Source organism: Schistocerca gregaria, chromosome 1 (genome assembly GCF_023897955.1).
Source record: "Schistocerca gregaria isolate iqSchGreg1 chromosome 1, iqSchGreg1.2, whole genome shotgun sequence".
NCBI classification, from domain to species: domain Eukaryota; kingdom Metazoa; phylum Arthropoda; class Insecta; order Orthoptera; family Acrididae; genus Schistocerca; species Schistocerca gregaria.
In genome coordinates, this window is record NC_064920.1 from 141,706,370 (window position 1) to 141,730,463 (window position 24,094).

The 24,094-nt window shown below is 37.6% G+C and overlaps 1 protein-coding gene across 1 annotated transcript in view; it reads left to right on the forward strand.

The window, feature by feature from the left end:
- LOC126334901 (transcription elongation regulator 1) overlaps positions 1–24,094 on the forward strand; it is a 236,362-nt gene that overhangs the window by 172,477 nt on the left and 39,791 nt on the right. Inside the window, exon 15 of the mRNA XM_049997613.1 lies at positions 10,617–11,099. Within this exon, the coding sequence (XP_049853570.1) occupies positions 10,617–11,099 (483 nt within the window). The remainder of the gene's footprint in view (positions 1–10,616; positions 11,100–24,094) is intronic.

Sequence of the window (24,094 nt, forward strand, 5' to 3'; positions counted from 1 at the left end):
TAATGCCCGTTGTATTTACTTGACCACCCCAAATGAACACCATAGTGGCTCAGTAATCCCACTATACCTAAACTAATACAAAAATTGATGTCCAATGTCCTACACACATCCTGGTGTATTTCCCACAGGCAGGTGTGGCAGAATGATGATATTGGCAGTAGCCTTACATGGCATATAGCTCCTTTGCTCAGCGATTGCCCCACCACCTGCCTTTTTATGTGAATGCCACTATTAACAACTGGTCATTTCTAGCTGCTTTTTGTTGTGGAGACACACAATTTTTTGGTTTCAGAATGTTCAACAATATTCCTGGGTGCATTATTTGTTCCCATCTCTTGCCAAATGAGGATATGTCCAGTATAGTTGAACACAAGTATTTTGGTAATGGAGGTGTTATGGTGTGGGGAGACATAATGTTGCATAGGCATACAGACCTCAAAGTCTTTGTACACGATACACACACTGGTCAATTTTATTTTGATACTGTACTCCTTACCATTGTGTGTCATTTTAGGGGTGCATTTGGCCCTGACTTTATTGATGACAGTGGGTGACGGCATTAAACACAGCAGGTGGAGCAGATCTTAGCATGAGAGGATATTCAAGGAATGGTTTGGCCTGCCTGTTTCCCTGACTTAAATCACATCAAGCACATATGGAATGTGTTGGGGAGATGTATTGCAGCAAGTCCATGTGCGCCAACGAGATCCAGCAGTTGTCACTAGCTTCTACAGAGAAATGGAACGGTCTATCGCAAGAACTCGTTACAAACCTTGTGGCCAGTATGGAAGCATGTTGCAGAGCATGCGTGACTGTCTATGGTGATCACACCATATTAAGAAACATGTCCTGCCATTTGTAATGTCCACGGGTCCATCATAAATTGCATTACCTTCAGTGTATTTATTGTCTTTGAGTAAAAGTATAATTTACATTAGTGTCATTGCATGTTTCCTTCACTTACCTTCTGTACTAAATGGTAGCCATTTTTTTCTATATATGGTCCAGGTTTCATCGAGCCAGGTTACATGTCAGTGAACATACCATGTGAAAATTTTTTATGTTTTGCACACCAGTCTAGCTTATTTAGTTCCCATTTTTAACCAGTTTTCTCTACTTCCTTTTTCACATCAGCAGGGAGGGAGAGAGAGAGAGAGAGAGAGAGAGAGAGAGAGAGAGAGAGAGTTGGGGGGGGGGGGGGGGGGCATTTATAGGATATGCTACAAAGTATGCCTTTGGAATGTATTTCCAGATTGCAAATATCACTGAGAGTTGCTATTGAATTTTGTCAAATCCTTTAAAATAACTTACTTTCAAATGAAAATTAGGAAAAATTAAGCATCAATAAAATTAATTACTTTGATGATGATTTGTGTACATAAACAAGTGTGTATTGGTGTATTTTTTAAAACTTTTTCTATAACAACTGTTTACCAAAAACAGTTGTTTTTTAAAGTATGTTCCTTACTAGGAAAGGAAATATTTTCTATCATTAATTCAGACAAATTGCTTTTGGATTGTCTCATCAAGTAGACCCCAACAATTCCTTTTCTCCTGAATCCTGTAAAATTCATAATTTTTTCATTGTAGTTTTGTGCTTTAGTGTTACCAATCCATCTGTGATTTAAAGTAGCCTCCATTGTTTTTCACCCTTAATGGATGCCTGGTACCATGAATAAGCATTGTTCTTTACAATTTTGTAGAATGTTCTGTACTAGGAAACAAGTCATGGAAATGTCTTCACCTATGTAGACATGAGACGCTTTTCAGTTGTGTTAAGGAACTGATAACTGACCACAATTTTCCATTGTTTAATGACACATTCAAGGGCAGATTACTGTACTTTAGAAACAAATTTGTATGCTAATTCACAGTGGTTCCCTTGTGACAGTTGCATGCATTTTTAATTATGTATAAACTTTCATAGCACCTCTGTGCACTTGTAGTATTTAGTTTAAAACGCAATTGTATCTTAAACTCCAGTAAGGTAGCAACTCATTCCCATGTAATTCAGATTTCCTTAATATTAACACTGCAAGTTTCTCTTTTAAGATACAAGATTTATTTAAATTAGATTACACATTGGGAGTATAACCCCAGTTGTTAGTCAAGTAAAATGGTTTCCAATTTCTTTAAATAAATGTTTAGTGTATGACTAAGTACATTAAAATTTAAAGATGAAATTAATTTATGAACCTTTCAATCATAGTGCAAGTGAGTGAGTGGGGCATTTTGACTGAACACAATATTACACATTATTGGTTAAAAACAAAAGCTGTGTCAATTTAAACAATGAAGTATATTGAATATCCTGCACTGGTGACAGCATTCAGAGGTGGTATTTATTTATAGAATTTTAATGTTTTGTGTGTAAAGCCCATGCAGTTAGTTTACTGGCAGTAATTTTCTACTCAACTGGAAGGTGACAAAAATTTTGAGACCATTTCATATGCAACAGTTCCTTTTTAATCTAATCCAATCTCAGTGTGTGTTGTAGGTACCAGCATTCCTTTTGCACTTGCTTGCACCCAGAATGAAAAAAAAAGTTGAAGAATTTTGCTGTTTAAATGCACATTATTTCAGTTTAAATTCATACTGAAGTTTAAAAAATTGTAAGTAGCTGATAGTAGGGCTTGATGTAATGTAGTGTTTTATTGTATTTCATTATCATAAAATTATTATTAGCTTTTCTTGACTTTTTTCCAGGGGTAATAACTAGGGACAGGAAAAAAATTATTTTATGACCAATTTTGGTGTTTTTTGCAAATTTTGGTATTTCTCTGAGTTATTTAGTGCCTGCTTGTTTCCCTTTTTAGTTATTTATTTTCATCATACTTAACCATTTTTCAGCGCTACATCGAAAATGAAACTATACATATCATTTATACTGTATTTATTATACTGCATACATAACATTTATTTACATTACATTAATTTGAGAAGAAAAAAGGAGTGGGAGAAAATATTTATGTTAGAGTTGATGATTAAAGAAAAAAAAAGACATTGTCAGGAAACCCTGCATTGTCACGATTTCTTTGTTATCTTCTGTGAGATTTTGCTGTCAGAAAGGAAAATAGCCCCTAACTGCCTACATTGGAACACGGAATCCTAAAAGCATTTAGTGCCACAGCTGCAAACTGCCAATTATCAACTCCTTTTGTCTGCAGACATTGACTGTTAACATTTCCTGAGTGAATTAACATTTGCTTTGCAATAAAATTCTGAAAGTTTTACACACCATTTGAGGTTATCAACTCTGATGTGACCAGTCGTCCCAGGTACAAACTATAAGGTGCTTGCCATGTCCACATAAATGGGTTTCAAACTTATTGTCCTTAAAATGTGAATCTAAGATTTTGAAGACTGATTTGTTTGGCTCTGTGGCCACGAGAGTTGACAGCTTCGTCTGCAGATGCAACCCAGTACACTTCAACCCATCTTAACTTCTGCATGAAGCACTTACCTCTTTATCAACAATGTAGGAAAAGATATATTACAACCTACAATAAAGAAGACACATTAAGTCATAGACAAGCACAATTAAAAGACACTTTCACAGAGCTTTTGGCCACAGCCTTTGTCAGCAAAAGAGAAAAAAACACTGTTCATACACACAAGCAAGCACACCCCATGAACACGTGACCAAGTGTGCAGCAACTAGAAAGCACAGACAGCATTTCTCTCTCTCTCCCCCCCCCCCCCCCCCCCACCTGTTCACTACAATCCCTTCCCCACTCCAACCAGATTACTACTTCCATCCCATGTGATAATTGCATTCTAGCCCGAACTGCCAGAGTTGGCAGTCAAATGCATGATGTGTGCTTGCTTATGTAGATGACTGGTGTATGTTTCTCTCTTACTGATGAAGGCTGTCACAAAAAGCTTTGTATAAGTGTGTGTTTATTGTGCCTTTCTGCAACTTAATGTGCCTCCTTTACAGTGAGTGACAATGTATCTTTTCCTACATTGTGATATTCCTATCTGGAGTTTCCATGGTTTGATTTACACTTTATCTTCTTTAAAATCTTATTTGTTTCATCACTAAAAATGCCTTTGCCCCTAATACTGAAACATTTGTCAAATTGTTTTTACGTTGAATGTAATCCACGGGAAGCAGGATATTTTGAAGTCAGTCATATTAAGTTACTGGACACTACAAAACTCCCACATGCCAAAATTGCAGATAAATTCATTAATTGCATCAAAACATTCTACTACATAAGTTGCTGTGGAGAGCCAAGCGTTCCAGCATGTTAAAACTGGAAGAGGAAAAAATTTTGCACCTCGTTATGCGTCTTAAGAAACCGAAAATACAAATGTTTCCTCTTCCTGACGTTCAGGAATGCACTGTTGTATATAATATTGTTAAAGAATACTCAAAATTTCAACGGTTCTCAGTGAATGTAGTTCCTTATTCTGCTAGCTGCTCCAATATATTGTTTTTCGTGTCGGTATTGTGTTGAAGTCGCAGTACTGTTCCACTTTGTATTTACACATGGAATGTTATCAGCACCTAACAGGAAAAATTTATTCTATTAGTTATCTGATTTTTAAACATATTCGATTCTGTACTGCAGCAAAATCTATTACATCATTAAATATTAAGTTTTAACTTATAATAACATGACATCGGAAGTTCACTGAGGCTTTTTGCAGATGATGCTGTGGTGTATCGAGAGGTTGCAACAATGGAAAATTGTACTGAAATGCAGGAGGATCTGCAGCGAATTGACGCATGGTGCACGGAATGGCAATTGAATCTCAATGTAGCGAAGTGTAATGTGATGCGAATACATAGAAAGATAGGTCCCTTATCATTTAGCTACAAAATAGCAGGTCAGCAACTGGAAGCAGTTAATTCCATAAATTATCTGGGAGTACGCATTAGGAGTGATTTAAAATGGAATGATCATATAAAGTTGATCGTCGGTAAAGCAGATGCCAGACTGAGATTCATTGGAAGAATCCTAAGGAAATGCAATCCGACAACAAAGGAAGTAGGTTACAGTACGCTTGTTCGCCCAATGCTTGAATACTGCTCAGCAGTGTGGGATCCGCACCAGGTAGGGTTGATAGAAGAGATAGAGAAGATCCAACGGAGAGCAGCGCGCTTCGTTACAGGATCATTTAGTAATTGCGAAAGCGTTACGGAGATGATAGATAAACTCCAGTGGAAGACTCTGCAGGAGAGACGCTCAGTAGCTCGGTACGGGCTTTTGTTGAAGTTTCGAGAACATACCTTCAGCGAAGAGTCAAGCAGTATATTGCTCCCTCCTACGTATATCTCGCGAAGAGACCATGAGGATAAAATCAGAGAGATTAGAGCCCACACAGAAGCATACCGACAATCCTTCTTTCCACGTACAATACGAGACTGGAATAGAAGGGAGAACCGATAGAGGTACTCAGGGTACCCTCCGCCACACACCGTCAGGTGGCTTGCGGAGTACGGATGTAGATGTAGATGTAGAAACTATATTTATAACATTAACAAAATATTCATCATTTTTAATGTATTTGTTCATTTACTGCTGAAAATCATTGTTTTGTAGTTGACACATTTCAAAATAGTGTCCTTACTCCCCTATTCAATTCTGCTATTGCAGTAGTTAAAAAATTCATCAGGAGCATAAAACCTCCTGGTTTTAAATTCCAGTGTCTAGTCTTCAGCAGGCACTGCATGCTTTGGAATTTTCAGTCTTGAATTATTTTAGCATATGTATTAATCACTGAAATTTTGATGTAGTGAGTAGAGACAGAATTTGTCCTCTCTTAGGATTTTTTGGGAATTTTGGGGAAAGTATCAACAGCACACAACAAATTGCAAAATTTGAACATCCGTGTGAAACAGCTACAAGACCAAAAAATGTGCATTGGCATGAATGAAGACTTGATGAATAGTTGTATAGTGTTTCCTCTGAGTGTAGGAACTCTTCCAATGACCTTGAAAACAATATCCAAACAGTTACAGTTATATTAAATAATAATGTTCTAAGCTCACATTACAAGCTGAATTTGTGCTGTGAAATGTAAAATTTGTTGTGCTTTTACCCACGAGACAAATGCTGAAATTTTTCATCATATTGAAACTTAGATTGGAATTATATTTACACGTTCAGTAATATTACTTTCATTACAAAAATATACATTAGTGGTAATGAAACACAGCATTGAACTATGATTGCCAAAATGCTATTGCACTTCGTATTGTTTAATCATGGAGTTTGGTAGCAAGTGGACACAGAACACCTCTCGTCTCATTTCCTAATGTGGAAAATGAACTGTTAGTTTAAACTAGTTATAAACTGTAATTAGTTCTGAGAAAGTCATTATCTAATTTCAACATTAAGTATGTATTAGTTGTCACTGATATCCTCAGATATCCGATAACAGAGGCTGGTGCTATTTTCCGCGACATAGTTAACAACTGCCAATTTCACATTATGCCACTAAAAATCGCAGATTGATTGCTGTTACATTTAAAACTGCTGATATCATGTTGTTAGACGTGTTATTGTTTAAACAAAATTTTCCTGTCCCTAGTAATACCTAATAATTCATGATAATTACTTTAATTATTGGATTAGTTACATATTGTGGAAAGTTAATACTAGCACTTACTGCTGTTGCTGTGTGTGTTTATCATACTCTCTCTCTCTCCCAGTAGTTCTTATTTGCTTTGAGAGCTGGGAAATAACATTCTCCAGAAGTTACTTTATTTCAAGGGGAGAAAATAAAAATTGTTTAGGTAGTAAATAATACAAATTAAAAATGATTTTGTTGATTGCTAACATTTGTTAGGTTGTCAACAATGTAGAAAAATACAGAGTACTACTTACCATGAAGGTGATACATTAAGTTGCAGACAGGCACAATTAAAACATAGTTGCATATAAACTTTTGGCCACAGTCTTCATTGAAAACACACACACACACACACACACACACACACACACCTACCTTTCTTTCCCACAAACAAGTACACTTAGTGGACACGACTGGCAGCTCTGGCTAGAGCTACTAGGGTTGGGTGTCATGTGTAAGGTGTGCTTGCTTGTGTGAATGAATGGTGTGTGTGTTTTTCTAACAAAGGCTGTGATCGAAAGTTTGTGTGGGAGTGTTCTTTAATTGTTTCTGTGTGCTACGTAACGTATCATCTTTACAGTAAGTAGCTATCTGCCTTGTCCTAAATTGTTGATATTCCTACCTGGAGTTTTCATTGTTTGATTTGTTAGGATGTGTTTTAGGTAACATTAATAATTCGGTATACATGTTTTCTGTATACATGTTAAAAAAAAAAGCATAATTCATGAAATTTTTTATCACTTGTATAAGTAATTCAGTTTGGTAACAGGTACACTGTCAATGTTTGATCTGTTAGATTGATAGTTATTGTGTCAGGATTTATTTTATGATTTGGAAGTTTGTGACTGTTAAAATTGTTGAAAAGTGTTGTTATTAACAACACATTTATGCTTTCTTGACATAAAATAATTTTTTTATGATCCTGCATGCTAATTTACACATTTATAAAATGTTGCATTTCTGTGCTCTAGTTGCACAATCCCTCATGCCCTTTCAGTTATTAATTTGTAATTGATCAAACGGTACCTCTGTATCTGCCCCAGTTTTACTGTTCCAACACTATTTTCCCTTTTTTATTTTTGAGACCATCGTAAAACGTTAAAAATTTGTTCCAGTAGTATGATGTATTTGATGTTGTAGATGTAAATTTTCCTTGAGCTGTATGTGCAAATATGGCAAAGCAGTTTATATCCATTTAGACACCATTTACTAAACATTACAGCATTTACACTAGACTTTAAAGGCCCATATTTAAGACTATATTGCTTATGTCATATTACTCAATCTGCAAGTTATTTTTCATTACAAATGCGAAATTTGTGAAGTGTTACACTGATTTCGTTGCGTTTATTATTCATTAGATTGACATAAAAAATTTCTGGCTCTACAGAAGGAAAATATATAATTTGTTTCGCATTTGAAAGATGTTGTAATGCATGCTTTTAAAACCCAGTAAGTGACTGTGTGAGTATATAACTACAGTCAAATATTCATGTCTCAAACACTGGCAGCCACTTTTACAAAAATGTCCTTGTATATGGAACATTGTTGCATATGAACTGGTCTTTTAAGTCTTCCATATCAATAAAATGGTGAATGGAGTAAGTGCATACAAATATTTTAAAAAAGTAATGCTTCATTGTGTAATCATTTAATAAAGAGCACTAAATGGGTTATCAGATAAAAAAAATGTACAATGTTTGTCAAGACTGTGGTGAACGTGATTGGAGGCATCTTTCAGTAGCCTCTGGCAACAAATAATTTACTTAAACCCAAAAACAGTAGAAAACAGACAACTAAATTGTCTCTGTTGAAGGAATAAGGCTTATGGTCATGCCAGAAGCTGAAATTAGGTGAAAAAGATGATTCAGACTAGTGGAAAATTAGCATTGAAATATATGAGGAGTTTTGGATAGTGAATATCATGAAACCAGGAACTTCCAGACAGATTTCTAGGAAGCGAATATCTTGATCAAAAGAAATAATTGAAAGACAAAAAGGAAAATAAAACTTCCATCCAGTATTTTCAGGGGTAGACATAGAGCAATAAACAAAAAAATCAGAAGTGCAGTCATTACAGTGCAAGAAGTAAACAGATTTTGTAATTTATAATCATATAAAAAGTATGTTATCTCTGTGAAGCATAAAAGGAATGTGTGTGTGTGTGTGTGTGTGTGTGTGTGTGTGTGTGTTTGAGAAATAAAATAATACATAAGAATATGCTGCATTGGATTTTTTATCGGTATTTGGTCTGCAATAATTCTTTTTTTTCTATTACCAGTATTTTGTCACTTCTCCTTCTCAAAAAAAATTATTTCTTAATCTTCTCAGTTTAATTCCATGTTTATGATTATTAGGATTTATTTTCCAATCTTTCATAGTATCATTTTGAAGTGTTACTTTCTTAACATTGTTTTCCTATGTCTCATTCAGATAAGCATATTTTACTTCGTTTTCCCTTGATTCTCTTGCTGCCCTATTTGGTATGCTCAACAGCTTTTTGTATCATTTCTTTCCTTCTTTTCTTAAGATTCTGCATCTTTCTGTTTATCTTTCCTTGTTTTGAAATTCTCCATATTGGTTTCCTGACTTCCACCATTCACTTTATTTCTTTTTAGTTGCTACATGGCACATCTTATTTGTACAATATTTATTTGCAAGCAATTCTTTCCAAGCATCCTGTTCATGATTGTTCATATATCTCTCAAAGTAGATATGCTTCATGGTATTATTGAAAATTCGGGAGAAAAGAAAGTATTATTAGGAATAGGAATAGGTATGGGCTGAAAAACATGGTCATGTAAACTTACTCCCTATACTCACAAAACAAAGCTATTCTACATTAGGCAGTATTATATGATTTTGTATGAAAACAGTATCAGAAGTATGTGAGAAGTGGTAGTGAAAAATTGGTTTGCTACTAAAAGCCTGAGCTACATTGTAGGTGTTCGTTGGCTAGTACTGCAGGTAGCCCAACAAGAAAAGAAATGTTAAAGAATTTTACGTAATGATATAGTACAAAGGTCTTACAGCTGAACAGTTAAACTGATATGTTCTGTTCGTAGCCTTACTGCACATTACTTTCATGCTGAATTTTGTTATTAGTAGCAGAAGTAATGTTTCACTCTACATTGAAAACAAATTATCAAGTGTGCCCATAAAATGAAAGCCATAGATACTGACACTGTTGTTTTTCAGTGCAACCTTCCTGCTATCATATTTAAACTGGCACTGTGCTGGCAGTAAGATCACACAAAAATGTTTCTCTTTTTGTGGTTTTGAATTGTTACACAGATTTTATGTAGCTTTCGTCATGGACATCAATAGACACAGTTTTATATAATTTGTCAAGGGGTTGCTAAGCAATACAGGAAGCTCTATGCAGCTTAGCTTCACCATTATGTAAGAAAATAATATTTCTGTGATCAACAATGTTCTTCAATTTAGATTTTTGAAAACATTTTCAATTATGGGTGAATTCTATTTTCTATTGTGTTAAGAGCCTTTGTCAAATATATGCCTTCCACTTGAGTAGTATTTTTCTTAAACTGCAAGCTGTGTATTCCTAACATAAAACAGTAATTCTAAGTACTGAAACAAATATGATTGCTCTACTTTGTGTATCCAGAAATTAACACATAGGTGAAAAGTTACATGATTGGTGTCACTATACTCTGAGTCTTACCTTTTTGGATAAAACATCTGATACATATGTTTGAAATGACGAATAGTACACTTCTTTTTGAGGTTTGCTGCAGTCATGTAAATAAGAGTTCATAAAAGTGATTTGAAGATGCATTTTTATATTTCAGCAACTTTGTGCACTTGGTGTTGTTTATGTTTTAGTGGTACTATTTTCAAATCAAATACCTAAACAGTACTGTATTGTTACCTGCATAGCACTACAGAGTCAGCTGTAGTGAGGGGGCCATCTTGGCAGAAGTGGAGGTTTGGAGCAAATGCAAGCCTGCGTTTTATTATTTATAGTTGTCGTGTGCCTCCAGACTGATTGGTGTTATGATGGTGTACAGGTGAAGCGGGACTTCATGGCATTGCTGCGGGAGCATCCAGAGCTGGTTGACAGACATGCACGCTGGCCGGATGTGAAGAAGCGCCTGGATAGTGACCCACGCTACAAAGCAGTAGAATCTGGATCTGTGCGAGAGGATTGGTTTCGTGAGCACGTCCGGGCACTGAAGGAGGAGAGGAAACGAGAGAAGGAGCGTGACCGAGAAAAACGCAGCGAGCGGAAGGAACGTGGTGGTGAGGACCGCAAAGACAGGGAACGGGAGCGTGGAGGCAGCGAACGTCGGGACCGGGACCGAGACCGTGACCGCTCTGAAAAGGAGCGGGACAAGGACCGTGAGAAGGAGAGAGAGAAGGAGAAGGAAAAAGCTGGTGCAGGTGGCAGCAATAGCTCTGGAGCACTGGCGTCTTCAGCCTCAGGTGGCAGTGGTGGTATTGGTAGCAGCCTTGCAGATATGGGAGAAATGGATGACAACGAAGAGACCGATGTAAGTAACTGACATTATTCTCTAGACATAGTGAATCAGCTGAAAAATGCATTGTTTAAATTCTGTCCTTTGCCCTTCGAAATACATCGTATTTGTGATTACTTGCACCTTCACTCCTAGCACACTTATTCCCATTGAGAATTGAAAAGTCTAAGAACAAAATGTAATTTAATTAGCCACATACTTATGGCATCACGCGATTTTCAAAGTTAAGCATGTTACTTAAGAGTGTCCTAATTACGAGGCGCATTTTTTTAAAGTAAGGTCCGTTTTGTTGTAGACACTAGTAGTTCGTGCTCGTACCACAACGAGCATGTGTGTCGTGTACCTGCATGCCTCAGAAACAACTGTGCTCAGTTTCAGTTCTGTAGCTAACCTGTACAATTCTTTTATGTGCTTTCAAAATGTTTAAGACTATCAAGTTGCCCACCATGTGTGCTGCAGAAATTCATTGACAGATTTTCGAAGTGTACGGTGATACTGTTATGAGTGAAAGCAAAGTGCGTAAGTGGGTACGAGAATTGAAAGATGGCCTTGACAACATCCACTATGAGGATCGCTCTGGTCGCCCTTCTTTGATTACAGGCGATTTGGTGGCTTCAGTTGAACCGAGAATTCGTGAGAACAGGCGCTTCACAATAACATGTCTCTCAAATGAGTTTCCTGACATTAGAGATCTGTGCTTTACAACATTGTTTCTGAACTACTTAAACTTTAGGAAACAGTGTTCCCGTTGGGTCTGGAAACTTCTAATAGAGGACCACAAAAACCAAAGATTTGAGTGTGCGATGAAGTTCTTGACTCGTCACGAAGAAGGTGACAGCTCCTTGAGTCAGATCATAACTGGAGATGAAACATGGGTTTCACATATCACGCCTGAATCGAAGCAAAGAACCTGTAAAGGTGAAGGCCAAACAGACTATGTCCCTGTGAAAAACATGGTGTCGGTGTTTTGGGATAGGCATGGTGTTTTGTTGGTCGACTTCATGCAGTGAGGAACCACTATCAATGCAGAACCACACTGCCAAACCCTGAGAGAGCTATGCAGAGCGATTTAAAACAAAAGACGCGGCATGCTGACAAAGGGAATTGTACTTCTCCATGGCAAACACAGATCTCTCACTGCAGGTCAGACCCGCAGTTTATTGGAGAGTTTTGTCTGGAAAGTTTCAGACCACCCACCTTACAGTCCTGATCTTGTGCCTAGTGATTACCATCTGTTCCTCCTCCTCAAACAACACGTCAGTGGCAACCTTTACAACGATGACGACGACATGAAAACGGCAGTAATCTCTTGGTTATCAGTGCAGAAGGCAAGTTTTTATGAAGAGGGTATTTTAAAATTGTGTGAGAAGTATGATACATGTTTTGACAAACTCTGCAACTATGTTGAAAAATAGTTAAGTACGTACTTTCTGAAAATAAATTTACTTTCTTGAAATAACTTTTCGTTGTGTACTTACGTTCAAATGGACCTTACTTAAAAAACACGCCTCGTACATGTGTGTAAGTAAGGAACAGGGTTTCGATTTGTCCTAAAAAATTATCACTAAAATATGTTTCTTTTCTGGAAATTTGCTTATTAATAATTTACTCTTAGATATGGTATTACTGTTGTGAAAATGCAAAACAAAGAAAAGTTATGACTTTATGGAAGAGGTTCCCAAACTGTGACCAGAAGCTCCTATATAAGACAACAAGTGCCTGGTGCAGTTGTTGGATCGGTTACTGTTGCCACAGTGGCAGGTTATCAAGATTTGAGTGAGTTTGAATGTGGTGTTGTAGTCAGCGCATGAGTGATGGGACACAGTGCCTTCAAGGTAGGGATGAAGTGGCGATTTTGCCATATGAGCATTTCACGAGTGCATCGTGAAAATCAGGAATCTGGTAAAACATAAAATCTCTGACCTCGCTGTGGCCGGAAAAAGATCCTGCAAGAATGGGACGGACAACGATAGAAAAGAATCATTCAGTATGACAGTAATGCAACCCTTTTCCGCAAATTGCTGCAGATGTCTATGCTGGGCCATCATCAAATGTCAGCATGTGAACCATTCAACGAAGCATCATCAATACGGGCTTCTGGAGTCGAAGGCCCACTAGTGTATCCTTGATGACTGCATGACACAGAGCTTTACGCATTGCGTGGACCCATCAGCACTGACATTGGACTGTTGATAAATGGAAACATGTTGCTTGGTTGGATGAGTCTCGTTTCAAATTGTATTGAGCAGATGGACGTGTACGGGTATGGACACTACCTCGTAAATCCATGGACCCTGCTTGTCAGCAGAAGACTGTTCAAGCTGGGAAAGGCTCTGAAATGGTATGGGGCATGTGCAGTTTGAGTGATACGGGCCCCCTGATACATCTAGATACAACTAATGTCCATTATGCATTCTTATGGACTTTGACAATTCCAGCAGGACAATGTGACACCCCACAGGGCGCTGCAGAGCGGCTGCAAGAACACTCTTATGAGTTTAAACACTTCCACTGGTCCCCAAATTCCCCAGACATGAACATTATGGAGCAAAATTGGCATGCCTTGCAACATTTTGTTCAGAAAGGATCTCCTCCCCCTCGTACTCTTAAAGCATTTATGGACAGTCCTGCAGGATTCATGATGTCAGTTCGCTCCAGCATCACTTTAGACATTACTAGAGTCCATGCCATCTCATGTTGCGGCACTTTTGCATGCTTGGGGGAAAGGGGGGGGGGGGAGGCGCTGCACAATGTTGGGTAGATGTACCATTTTCTTTGGCTCTTCAGTATAATATCTGTTACTGGCGACTTTAACCTGGATTTACTGAAAAGCTGTGTCAGTGAACAATTATTGCAATCAGTAACACTGTCATTCAATTTAATTCCAACTCTGAATTTGCAACTAGCATATTCAAATGCTGTGGGACTGCTTTGATAACATCTTTGTTTGTAGATAAATCTAGAGGGAAGAGGTCATATCACATAACCAATAGTATATGAGCTTTCTGATCATGACATGCATCATCATCTTTTGTTAAATGTTCAAACTTTCCAGGATATAAAATTAAATCTGAGTGCAAGAGTGTAGTAACTGAGTCAAAAATTGAGAATTTTAGAAGTTTTCTCAAAGACATGAACTCAATAGATGTTTACAATACTTCTGACTTGTTTATAAAGTTACTTTCCTATTTAAAAATTGTGTCCCCTAAGATAACTCAAATCAAAAAGAAATCTAAAAATAAACCATGGATTACACAAGGAATGAAGATATCACATAGGACAAAAAAGGAGACACCATCTCTTATCTAGGGATAGCTCTGATGTTACCATTGTATGTTGTTGTTCTTGTCTTCAGTCCTGAGACTGGTTTGATGCAGCTCTCCATGCTGCTCTATCCTGTGCAAGCTTCTTCATCTCCCAGTACCTACTGGAACCTACATCCTTGTGAATCTGCTTAGTGTACTCATCTCTCGGTCTCCCTCTACGATTTTTACCCTCCACGCTGCCCTCCAATGCTAAATTTGTGATCCCTTGATGCCTCAAAACATGTCCTACCAACCAATCCCTTCTTCTAGTCGAGTTGTGCCACAAACTTCTCTTCTCCCCAATGCTATTCAATACCTCCTCATTGGTTACGTGATCTATCCACCTTATCTTCAGCATTCTTTTGTAGCACCACATTTCGAAAGCTTGTATTCTCTTATTGTCCAAACTAGCTATCGTCCATGTTTCACTTCCATACATGGCTACACTCCATACAAATACTTCCAGAAACAACTTCCTGATACATAAATCTATATTCGATGTTAACAAATTTCTCTTCTTCAGAAACGCTTTTCTTGCCATTGCCAGTTTACATTTTATATCCTCTCTACTTCGACCATCATCAGTTATTTTACTTCCTAAATAGCAAAACTCCTTTACTACTTGAAGTGTCTCATTTCCTAATCTAATTCCCTCAGCATCACCCGATTTAATTTGACTACATTCCATTATCCTAGTTTTGCTTTTGTTGATGTTCATCTTATATCCTCCTTTCAAGACACTGTCCATTCCGTTCAACTGCTCTTCCAAGTCCTTTGCTGTTTCTGACAGAATTACAATGTCATCGGCAAACCTTTTCTCCATGAATTTTAACACCTACTCCTAATTTTTCTTTTGTTTCCTTTACTGCTTGCTCAATATACAGATTGAATAACATCGGGGAGAGGCTACAACCCTGTCTCACTCCTTTCCCAACCACTGCTTCCCTTTCATGCCCCTAGACTCTTATGACTGCCATCTGGTTTCTGTACAAATTGTAAATAGCCTTTCGCTCCCTGTATTTTTCCTGCCACCTTCAGGATTTGAAAGAGAGTATTCCAGTCAACATTGTAAAAAGCTTTCTCTAAGTCTACAAATGCTAGAAACGTAGGTTTGCCTTTTCTTAATCTTTTTCTAAGATAAGTCGTAGGGTCAGTATTGCCTCACGTGTTCCAACATTTCTACGGAATCCAAACTGATCCTCCCCGAGGTCTGCATCTACCAGTTTTTCCAGTCATCTGTAAAGAATGCGCGTTAGTATTTTGCAACTGTGACTTATTAAACTGATAGTTCAGTAAATTTCACATCTGTCAGCACCTGCTTTCTTTGGGATTGGAATTATTATATTCTTCTTGAAGTCTGAGGGTATTTCGCCTGTCTCATACATCTTGCTCACCAGCTGGTAGAGTTTTGTCATGACTGGCTCTCCCAAGGCCGTGAGTAGTTCTTATGGAATGTTGTCTACTCCAGGGGCCTTGTTTCCACTCAGGTCTTTCAGTACTCTGTCAAACTCTTCACGCACCATTGTAATGCACTGTAAATAATACTGCAAAATATTGAAAGAAGTAATTCCGAAATCAAAGCAGCTTTATTGTGAGAAAAGAGGAGTACATCGGGCAACAAAATAAAAACTGTGTGGGATATAGTGAAGAGAGAGACAGGTGAGGCCAAAAAGGAAGAGGAACAGATAGCTCTAAAAATGAGACATTCGTAAGTGCATGTAGTGTTGCAAACCTCTTAAGCAAGTACTTTTTTTCTGTTATTGACAGCTTTGTTTCTGTTATTGACAGCGTGGGGTTATCAGTTACAGTAAACAATGTAATGAAATATCTGAGACCAGTCTTTAGAAATAACTTCATTAAGATGGAAATGATGCTCACCTCTCCCACAGAAGAATCCTTAAAATCAAAGTAATTAGTGGTTATGATAACATATCGATGACATTAATCAAAGAGTGCTCATGTGAGTTGAGTTCTATCTTTAGTTATTTTTGTAATCAATCTCGTATTAGCAGAACATTTCCAGACTGGCTAAAATATACTGTAGTTCAGTTTCTGCAAGAAGGGGGATAAAGAGGTACTGTCAAACTATCAACCAATTTCACTCTTCGCAGTTTTTTCAAAAAGATTGTCTTAATGCTTTGTCTTAAGCATCTGACTGTGAATAATGTGTTGTCCGAGTCACAGTTTGGGTTCCTTAAGGGTTCTGATATGGAGAATGCTATGTACACAAACAGTGAGAATGTGCTTAATTAGGTAACAATTGGGGGCTACTGGCATTTTCTGTGACCTGTGAAAAGCCTTTGACTGTGTGAATCGCAGTATTCTTTTAAGTAAATTAGAATATGATAGTATCACCAGCAGTGTGTGAAATGGTTAGAATCTTATCTGACTAACAGGAAACAAAGGGCTTTGTTGCAAAATATCTGTGGAGTAATCAGTCAGTCTTCATCTGTTTGGGAATTAATTGCATATGGTGCTGCTGCTAAAAGTTTCATCTCAGGTCCTTTGCTTTTTCTTGTGTACAGTAATGGCCTCTTGTCCGATAAACTGCCACATGCTAAGTTTGTTTCGTTTTGTTTGCAGACGACACAAACATTACAATAAATAGAAATTCAAGTACAGATATAGAAATGGCTGCTGATTAAATTTTCATGGGTGTTATTAAATGATTTAGAACTAACTCACTGTCATGAAACTTGAATGAGACCTGCTATATGCAGTTCAGACACTGCAAGAGATTTCCTTGCAGCATGTGTATAACATATGAAGACAGCCAGGTCTTCGCAATGCAAGTGTTGTCAGGTGTAGGAGATATAAATCTATTAAAAATCTTGCATACTTTGTTTACTTCCATTCTATTTTGTCATGTGGAAACATATTCTGGCATAACTCGACAAACTGAGGAAAAGTTTTTAAGTGCAGAAACGTGCAATAAGACTCAATTGGGCTATAAAGTCAAGAGCATCATGTAGAAACATGTTAAAGAAACTTTGTATTCTAACAGCTGCTCCTCGGCATATTTATTCCTTAATGAAATTTGTTTCGAATATGTCTCTCTCCAACCTATAGCCCAATACATAGTATCAAAACTAGGAATAAGAACAGTCTACATAAAGACCTAAAAAATCACATATTGTGGTCCAAAAAGGAGTTCAATATTCAAGAACACACAATTTCAATAAACTGTCAGCACTATTAAAAGCTTGGTTACAGATGAAGCACAGCTGAAGCAAAGTTTGAAAGATCTTTTGATAGGCAACTCCATCTACTCTATAGAATAATATAGTAACAGGGACTGTTGACTATCTCAAGTAAAAATGTCTGTTAGATTTCAGTTTTGGTAGCACTTGGTCACTACAGTCAAGATTAGTTGTTTTGTGTACAATAAATTTATTAAAAGTGTATAACTATCTTGCATTCTGGCAGTGTATTAATTCTGTAAATATTATCAGGTCAAGTTTACTGTAATGTTTTCAAATATTTTGACAGTCCCCTGAAATGAGATTAAGGATGTAATATATTCAGATGTTCTATGTTTTTTGTGTTATACTTTCTGACACCCCCTCCCCATGAACCATGGACCTTGGCGTTGGTGGGGAGGCTTGCGTGCCTCAACGACACAGATAGCCGTACCGTAGGTGCAACCACAATGGAGGGGTGTCTGGTGAGAGGCCTGACAAATGTCTGGTTCCTGAAGAGGGGCAGGCGTTGACAGATGTGAAAATTACCAAACTATCAGTTTAATAAGTCACAACTGCAAAATACTAATGCAAATTCTTTACAGACAAATGCAGAAACTGGTAAAAGCCAACCTCGGGGAAGATCAATTTGGATTCCGTAGAAATATTGGAACATGTGAGGCAGTACTGACCCTACGACTTATCTTAGAATAAAGATTAAGGAAAGGCAAACTCATGTTTCTAGCATTTGTAGACTTAGAGAAAGCCTTTGACAATGTTGACTGGAAAACTCTCTTTCAAATTCTAAAGGTATAAAATCCATGGAGAAGAAATAAAAACTTGAGGTTCGCTGATGACATTGTAATTTTTGTCAGAGACAGCAAAGGACCTGGAAGAGCAGCTGAACGGAATGGACAGTGTCCTGAAAGGAGGATATAAGATGGACATCAACAAAAGCAAAATGAGGATAATGGAACGTAGTTGAATTAAGTCTCGTGATGCTGAGGGAATTAGATTAGGAAATGAGACACGTAAAGTAGTAAAGGAGTTTTGCTATTTGGGGGGCAAAATAACTGATTAAGGTCGAAGTAGGGAGAATATAAAATGTAGACTGGCGGAGAATTAAAAGTTACTTCTAACGATAAAAAACAGTTGCTTGATAGGTAAAATTCACTTTAGAAGCACTTCCAGCTAGAACACTAAGAAAAAAGTAGTTAAATGTATTTGAAAGGATATTTGAAGATATTTCACTAAAGTGAAAGAAATGAAGACATGTTTAACAGATGCCTTAACCCACCTTAAAACTTCAGATGAAAGATGGGCTGTGATAGTCCTGCTGTACACTGGTCCAAGTGAAGCCAGTGATGTCACCATTGATGATACGATGTTAGCTCTTCACTTTACCCGACTTTTCTGATGGTTGTACGTGGTGGGCCATAGAATTCATAGATTAATTTGGGTTTCTTCCTAATGAGTTTTAATGTAGAGTCATTGTTACTTTCTCTTCGTGTTTTATAGAAAATTAGAACAATTTTAAACCACCTAATTAAAATAACTGGCAAATGAAAATCAGTATTGTTTTTTAAATAGTAGTGTGATTGCTAATCCATACAAAATTGTGGCCATTTGGGTTGGAGGCTATGGTTTCTGCTTTACTGTTTTCAATCAGCAATGCCAAACAAGATCTTTGATTTTCTAATACCACTGAAATAGTGACTCCCCATGCCCCATAATATAATCAGGGTTGATTTGAGAACATTTTTCCAGACAAGTGACTTCATACTTTATACACTGTGTTAATTTTGCTACCAGTTTTTATGCACACTTCACACAGATCACGAACTTGCACATCCCTGGTGCCTCTTCCTGAGGTGTCAAGTGGTGGCTTATGTCACTTGACCCTAAGTTGGCCCTGCATGTATTGGTGTATCTGCTTAATTCTAACAAAGTTCATAGTGATTGGACGGTAGAAACTCGTCACTTCACTGTCCAATTTTATCACGTGATTTTATTACTTCTAGTGTTTGTTGGACCACCGTCAGCTCTTGGGGATTTATTATGGATAACTTGCCTAGGAATGGTTATTGCAAAAATACCGTAATTGTTAAATGAAGTCATTTTTCTTTTATTTGGCTGTATCTCTAAAAGCTAAGAGAATATGTTTACCAAGAAAATCACTAAATAATTGTTTTGCATTTAAATTGAATGTAATTAATATCCCATTCAACTGAAATCTGAAATATGAAATGATCTGCACAATTTTTCAGATTGTTTGGGATGTTTTGTTGCTCCAGTAACATACAGTAAATTGCTGCTTGAAGGAAAGAAAACCCTTTTGCGTAATATATCTAAAAGCGATTTTGCTAAATCACTGAGAGGATAAGTAGGAGTAAAAAAAAAAAAAAAAAAAAAAAAAAAAAAAAAAAAAAAAAAAAAAAAAAAAAACATCTGGACTTATAGCGGGAAATGTGTGCAGAGGGAGGTGCACCTACTTGAAGGAAAAGAGAAAAGAACTTCCCCAGTGACCACAGTATCTGCACTAGACTGGTGGTCTGCCAGCTTGGGGTAGACTAGATGACTCTGTGCAACATTCTACACGACAGTTGCCACTATTCTTATCACATCTAAATTCTTGCAGCCCTCATTACCTATGGACTCGGCTCCACAGCAACAATGTTGGCACTGGTCCCTCACACAGGTGACCATGGCACTGAGATTTCCGTTTTCCATCCTATTCATAGATTATGCAACGTTTAGGAGGGGCAGTATCTTCAACCTTCTCGGCACCCACCCATGGGCTACAGAGAATCATCGTGGTGTTGTAACAGTGAATCACCAGCACCATTTCGGTCTCAGTGTATGGGCAGGGATTTTTATCAACTACTTCGTGGGCCCAGTAATTCTGCCTTGGTGCCTCACATGTGAAGCAGATCTGCACTTCCTGCAGGTGACTCTGCCTCCCCTGCAGGAAATGTGCCTTTTGTGGTATGGGAGGTAATGTTTTTGCTACCTGATGGTGCTCCAGCTCATTGGTCTTCTGAGTGCTGAGGTAAAAGATTTTCTAAAATACTGGTGTTCTCATGTGTGTTTTTAATCGTTGTAATCTGTTTCTCCAAACATCTTATACGTCTACCTTCAAGCGAGTGTACCTGATGGAAGCAATTTCCAACCATATGATCTGTTTTTGCTCCTTATCATCTTGGGGGCCATTTCTACATGTACATACTCTGCAAGCCTGTGCAGTGCATGGAAGAAGGTACCCTGTACCACTACTAACAATCTTCTTTCTTGTTCCACTCGCTAATAGATCAATGGAAAAACACTGCCTGTATCTCTCCTTGTGATTTCTAAATTTTCTCATTAGTGTACTTCGACAAGAATGTAGCCTTTCCTCTGGGGATCCCCATTTGGTTTCCTGAAGCATCTCCGTCATGCTGCTGCATTGCTTAAATCTACAGTAACAAATCTAGCAGCCCACTCTGACTTTCTTCGATGTCTTCCTTTAATCCAATCTGTTGCAGATCCCAAACACTCAAGCAGTACTCAAGAACAGGTCGCATTAGTGTCCTGTATGTGGTCACCATAATTTTCATGTGCTCATTGCATTTCATACCACTTTGTATTGTTGTTGTTGTTGTTGTTGTTGTTGTTTGTTCTTCCGTCCAGAGACTGGTTTGATGTGGCTCTCCATGCTACTCTATTCTGTGCAAGCTTCTACATTTCCTAGTGATTACTGCACCCTACATCCTTCTGAATCTAATTAGTGTATTCATCTCTAGGTCTCCCCCTACAATTTTTACCCTCTGCACTGCCCTCCAAAACTAAATTGGTGATCCCTCGATGCCTTGTCCTACCAACCGATCCCTTCTTCTAGACAAGTTGTGCCACAAATTCCTCTTCTCCCCTATTGTATTCAGTACCACCTCATTATTTACGTGATCTACTCATCTAATCTTCACCATTCTTCTGTAGCACCATATTTTGAAAGCTTCTATTCTCTTCTTGTCTAAACTATTTATCATCCATGTTTCACATTCATACAACACTCCATACAAATAATTTGAGAAAATAATTACTGACACTTAAATCTATACTTGATGTTAACAAATTTCTCTTCTTCAGAAACTCTTTTCTTGCCATTGCCGGTCAACATTTTACATTCTCCCTACTTTGGCCTTAATCAGTTGTTTTGATGCCCATATAGCAAAACTCATCTACTACTTTCTCATTTCCACAGCATCACCTGATTAAGTTGGAATACATTCCATTGTCCTCATTTTGCTTTTGTTGATGTTCGTCTTATATCATCCTTTCAAAACACTGTCCATTCCATTCAACTGTTCTTCCAGGTCCTTTGCTGTCTCTGACAGAATTACAGTGTCATCGACAAACCACAAAGTTTTAATTTCTTCTCTGTGGATTTTAATTCCTACTCTGAATTTTTCTTTCTGTTTCTTTTATTGCTTGCTCAATATACAGATTGAATAACATTGGCAATAGGTTGCAACCCTGTCCCACTCCCTTCTCAACCATTGCTTCCCATTTATGCCCCTTGACTCTTGTTAATTGCCATCTCGTGTCTCTACAAGTTGTAAATAGCCTTTCTCTTCCTGCATTTTATCTCTGATATCTTCAGAATTTGGAAGAGAGTATTCCAGTCAACATTGGCAAAATTGCAATGTTGTGCCCATATATTTAAACAATTGACTGTGTCAGACTGGACACTACTACTGCTGTATTTGAACATTATGAGTTTGTTTTCCCTACTCATTTCCATTAATTGATGTTTTTCTACATTTAGAACTAGGTGCTGTTCATCAAACCAACTAGTTTCTAAGTGATCTTGTATTCTCCTGCAGTCACTCAACAATTATCTTCCCATACACCACAGCATCATCAGCAAACAACTGTAGAGTGGTGCCCAAAATGTCTGACAGATCATTTATGTATACAGAAAATAAGTGGTCCTATCACAAGTTTCAGGGCATTCTTGATGATGCCCTTGCCTCTGATGAACACTCACCTTCAATGAAAATGTACTGGGCTCTATTACTTAAGAAGTCTCAGAACTACTCACATATCTGGGAACGTATACCATAAGCTGGTATTTTCACTAACAGTCTGCACTGGGCCACTGTGTCAAATTCTTTTCAGAAATATAGAACTATGGAATCTGCATGTTGCCCATCATTCACAATTCACTATATATTATGAGTAAAGGGCAATCGAAGTATTGCACGAGCAATGCTTTCTGAAACTGGCAGAGGATTTGCAGTCTCTGGGGAATTTATTACAGTCGATGTCGGAATATGTTCCAGAACTCTTCAGCAAACCAGTGTTAAGGATATTGTTCTGTAATTTTGTGGCTCTGTTCTTTTACCATTCTCATATCCAGGTGTTGCAGGCATTTTTTCCTAGTCACTTTGGATTTTGTGCTGGGCAAGAGATTTATGGTAAATGCAAACTAAATAAGGGCCAGTGCCACAGAGTAAATCTGAAGTAGGATTCAATATGGACCTGTTGACTTGTGTTGCTAATTCTTTATTGTTTTTCTAAACCAAGAATGCTTATTACTATGTTGTCCATACATGGGTTTTGCAGTGGTCAAATGAAAGCATGTTTGCATGATTCTTCTATATGAATGATTTCTTAAATATGGGATTTAAAGCTCTGGCTTTCCCTTAAGATACCTTCTACTACCACACCAGATATCACAATGAGTAAATGGATGGAAACCCTAGACATGCTTAGTGGTCTTACACAGAACCAGAATTTTCTGGTGTTCTGTGGCAGATCTTTTGTTAAGATATGATGGTGGTAGTTGTATGCTTTGTGCGTAGGTCATTTACAGAGAGACAAATTTCTACTAACCTTTCCCTGTCATCATTTGATCATTCTCTTTTGAACCAAGAGTGCAACAACATTTTCCAACTTTTGTTGTTAAACCACAGAGGGTCTTTTCCACCCTTAATCCATGTACTCCAGCACATACTAATCTAAAACACAACTTACCATCTATTTAAACTTTGTAGTCGCTGTAATATCATGATCACAACTCCCGTCTCTCTACTGTCACCATCCATAAGGTCCAACCTGTTTGTAGTTACAAGGTGTGAAATATTTTCTTTGCATTGGAATGTGACTATCTGCTCAAGATGATAATAAAGACTGTCTGCTGTACCCCCTGCAATGACTCAATAGACATCCCAGTCTATTTTGTGCTGTTTGCCCCCAAATAGCAAAATCGCTCTCTAGAATTGGATAGGTATCCATCAGGTCCTCGGGGCTTCCTCAGTTATGTGATCTTACAAGCTTTTTTATTGTCTGATCAATTATTTCAATATATACTGTTTACCGTTAGTGAGGCAATTGATATTGGGAGTATAATGTTCCTAAGTGGAACAGCTTTCTAAAACTGAATTCAGTCTTTCATTTGTCATCCTCCATTTCAGTAGCAATATGATTACATACTGAGGTGAGGTGCCGAAAGTCATGGGATAGCGATACGCTAACATACAAATGGCAC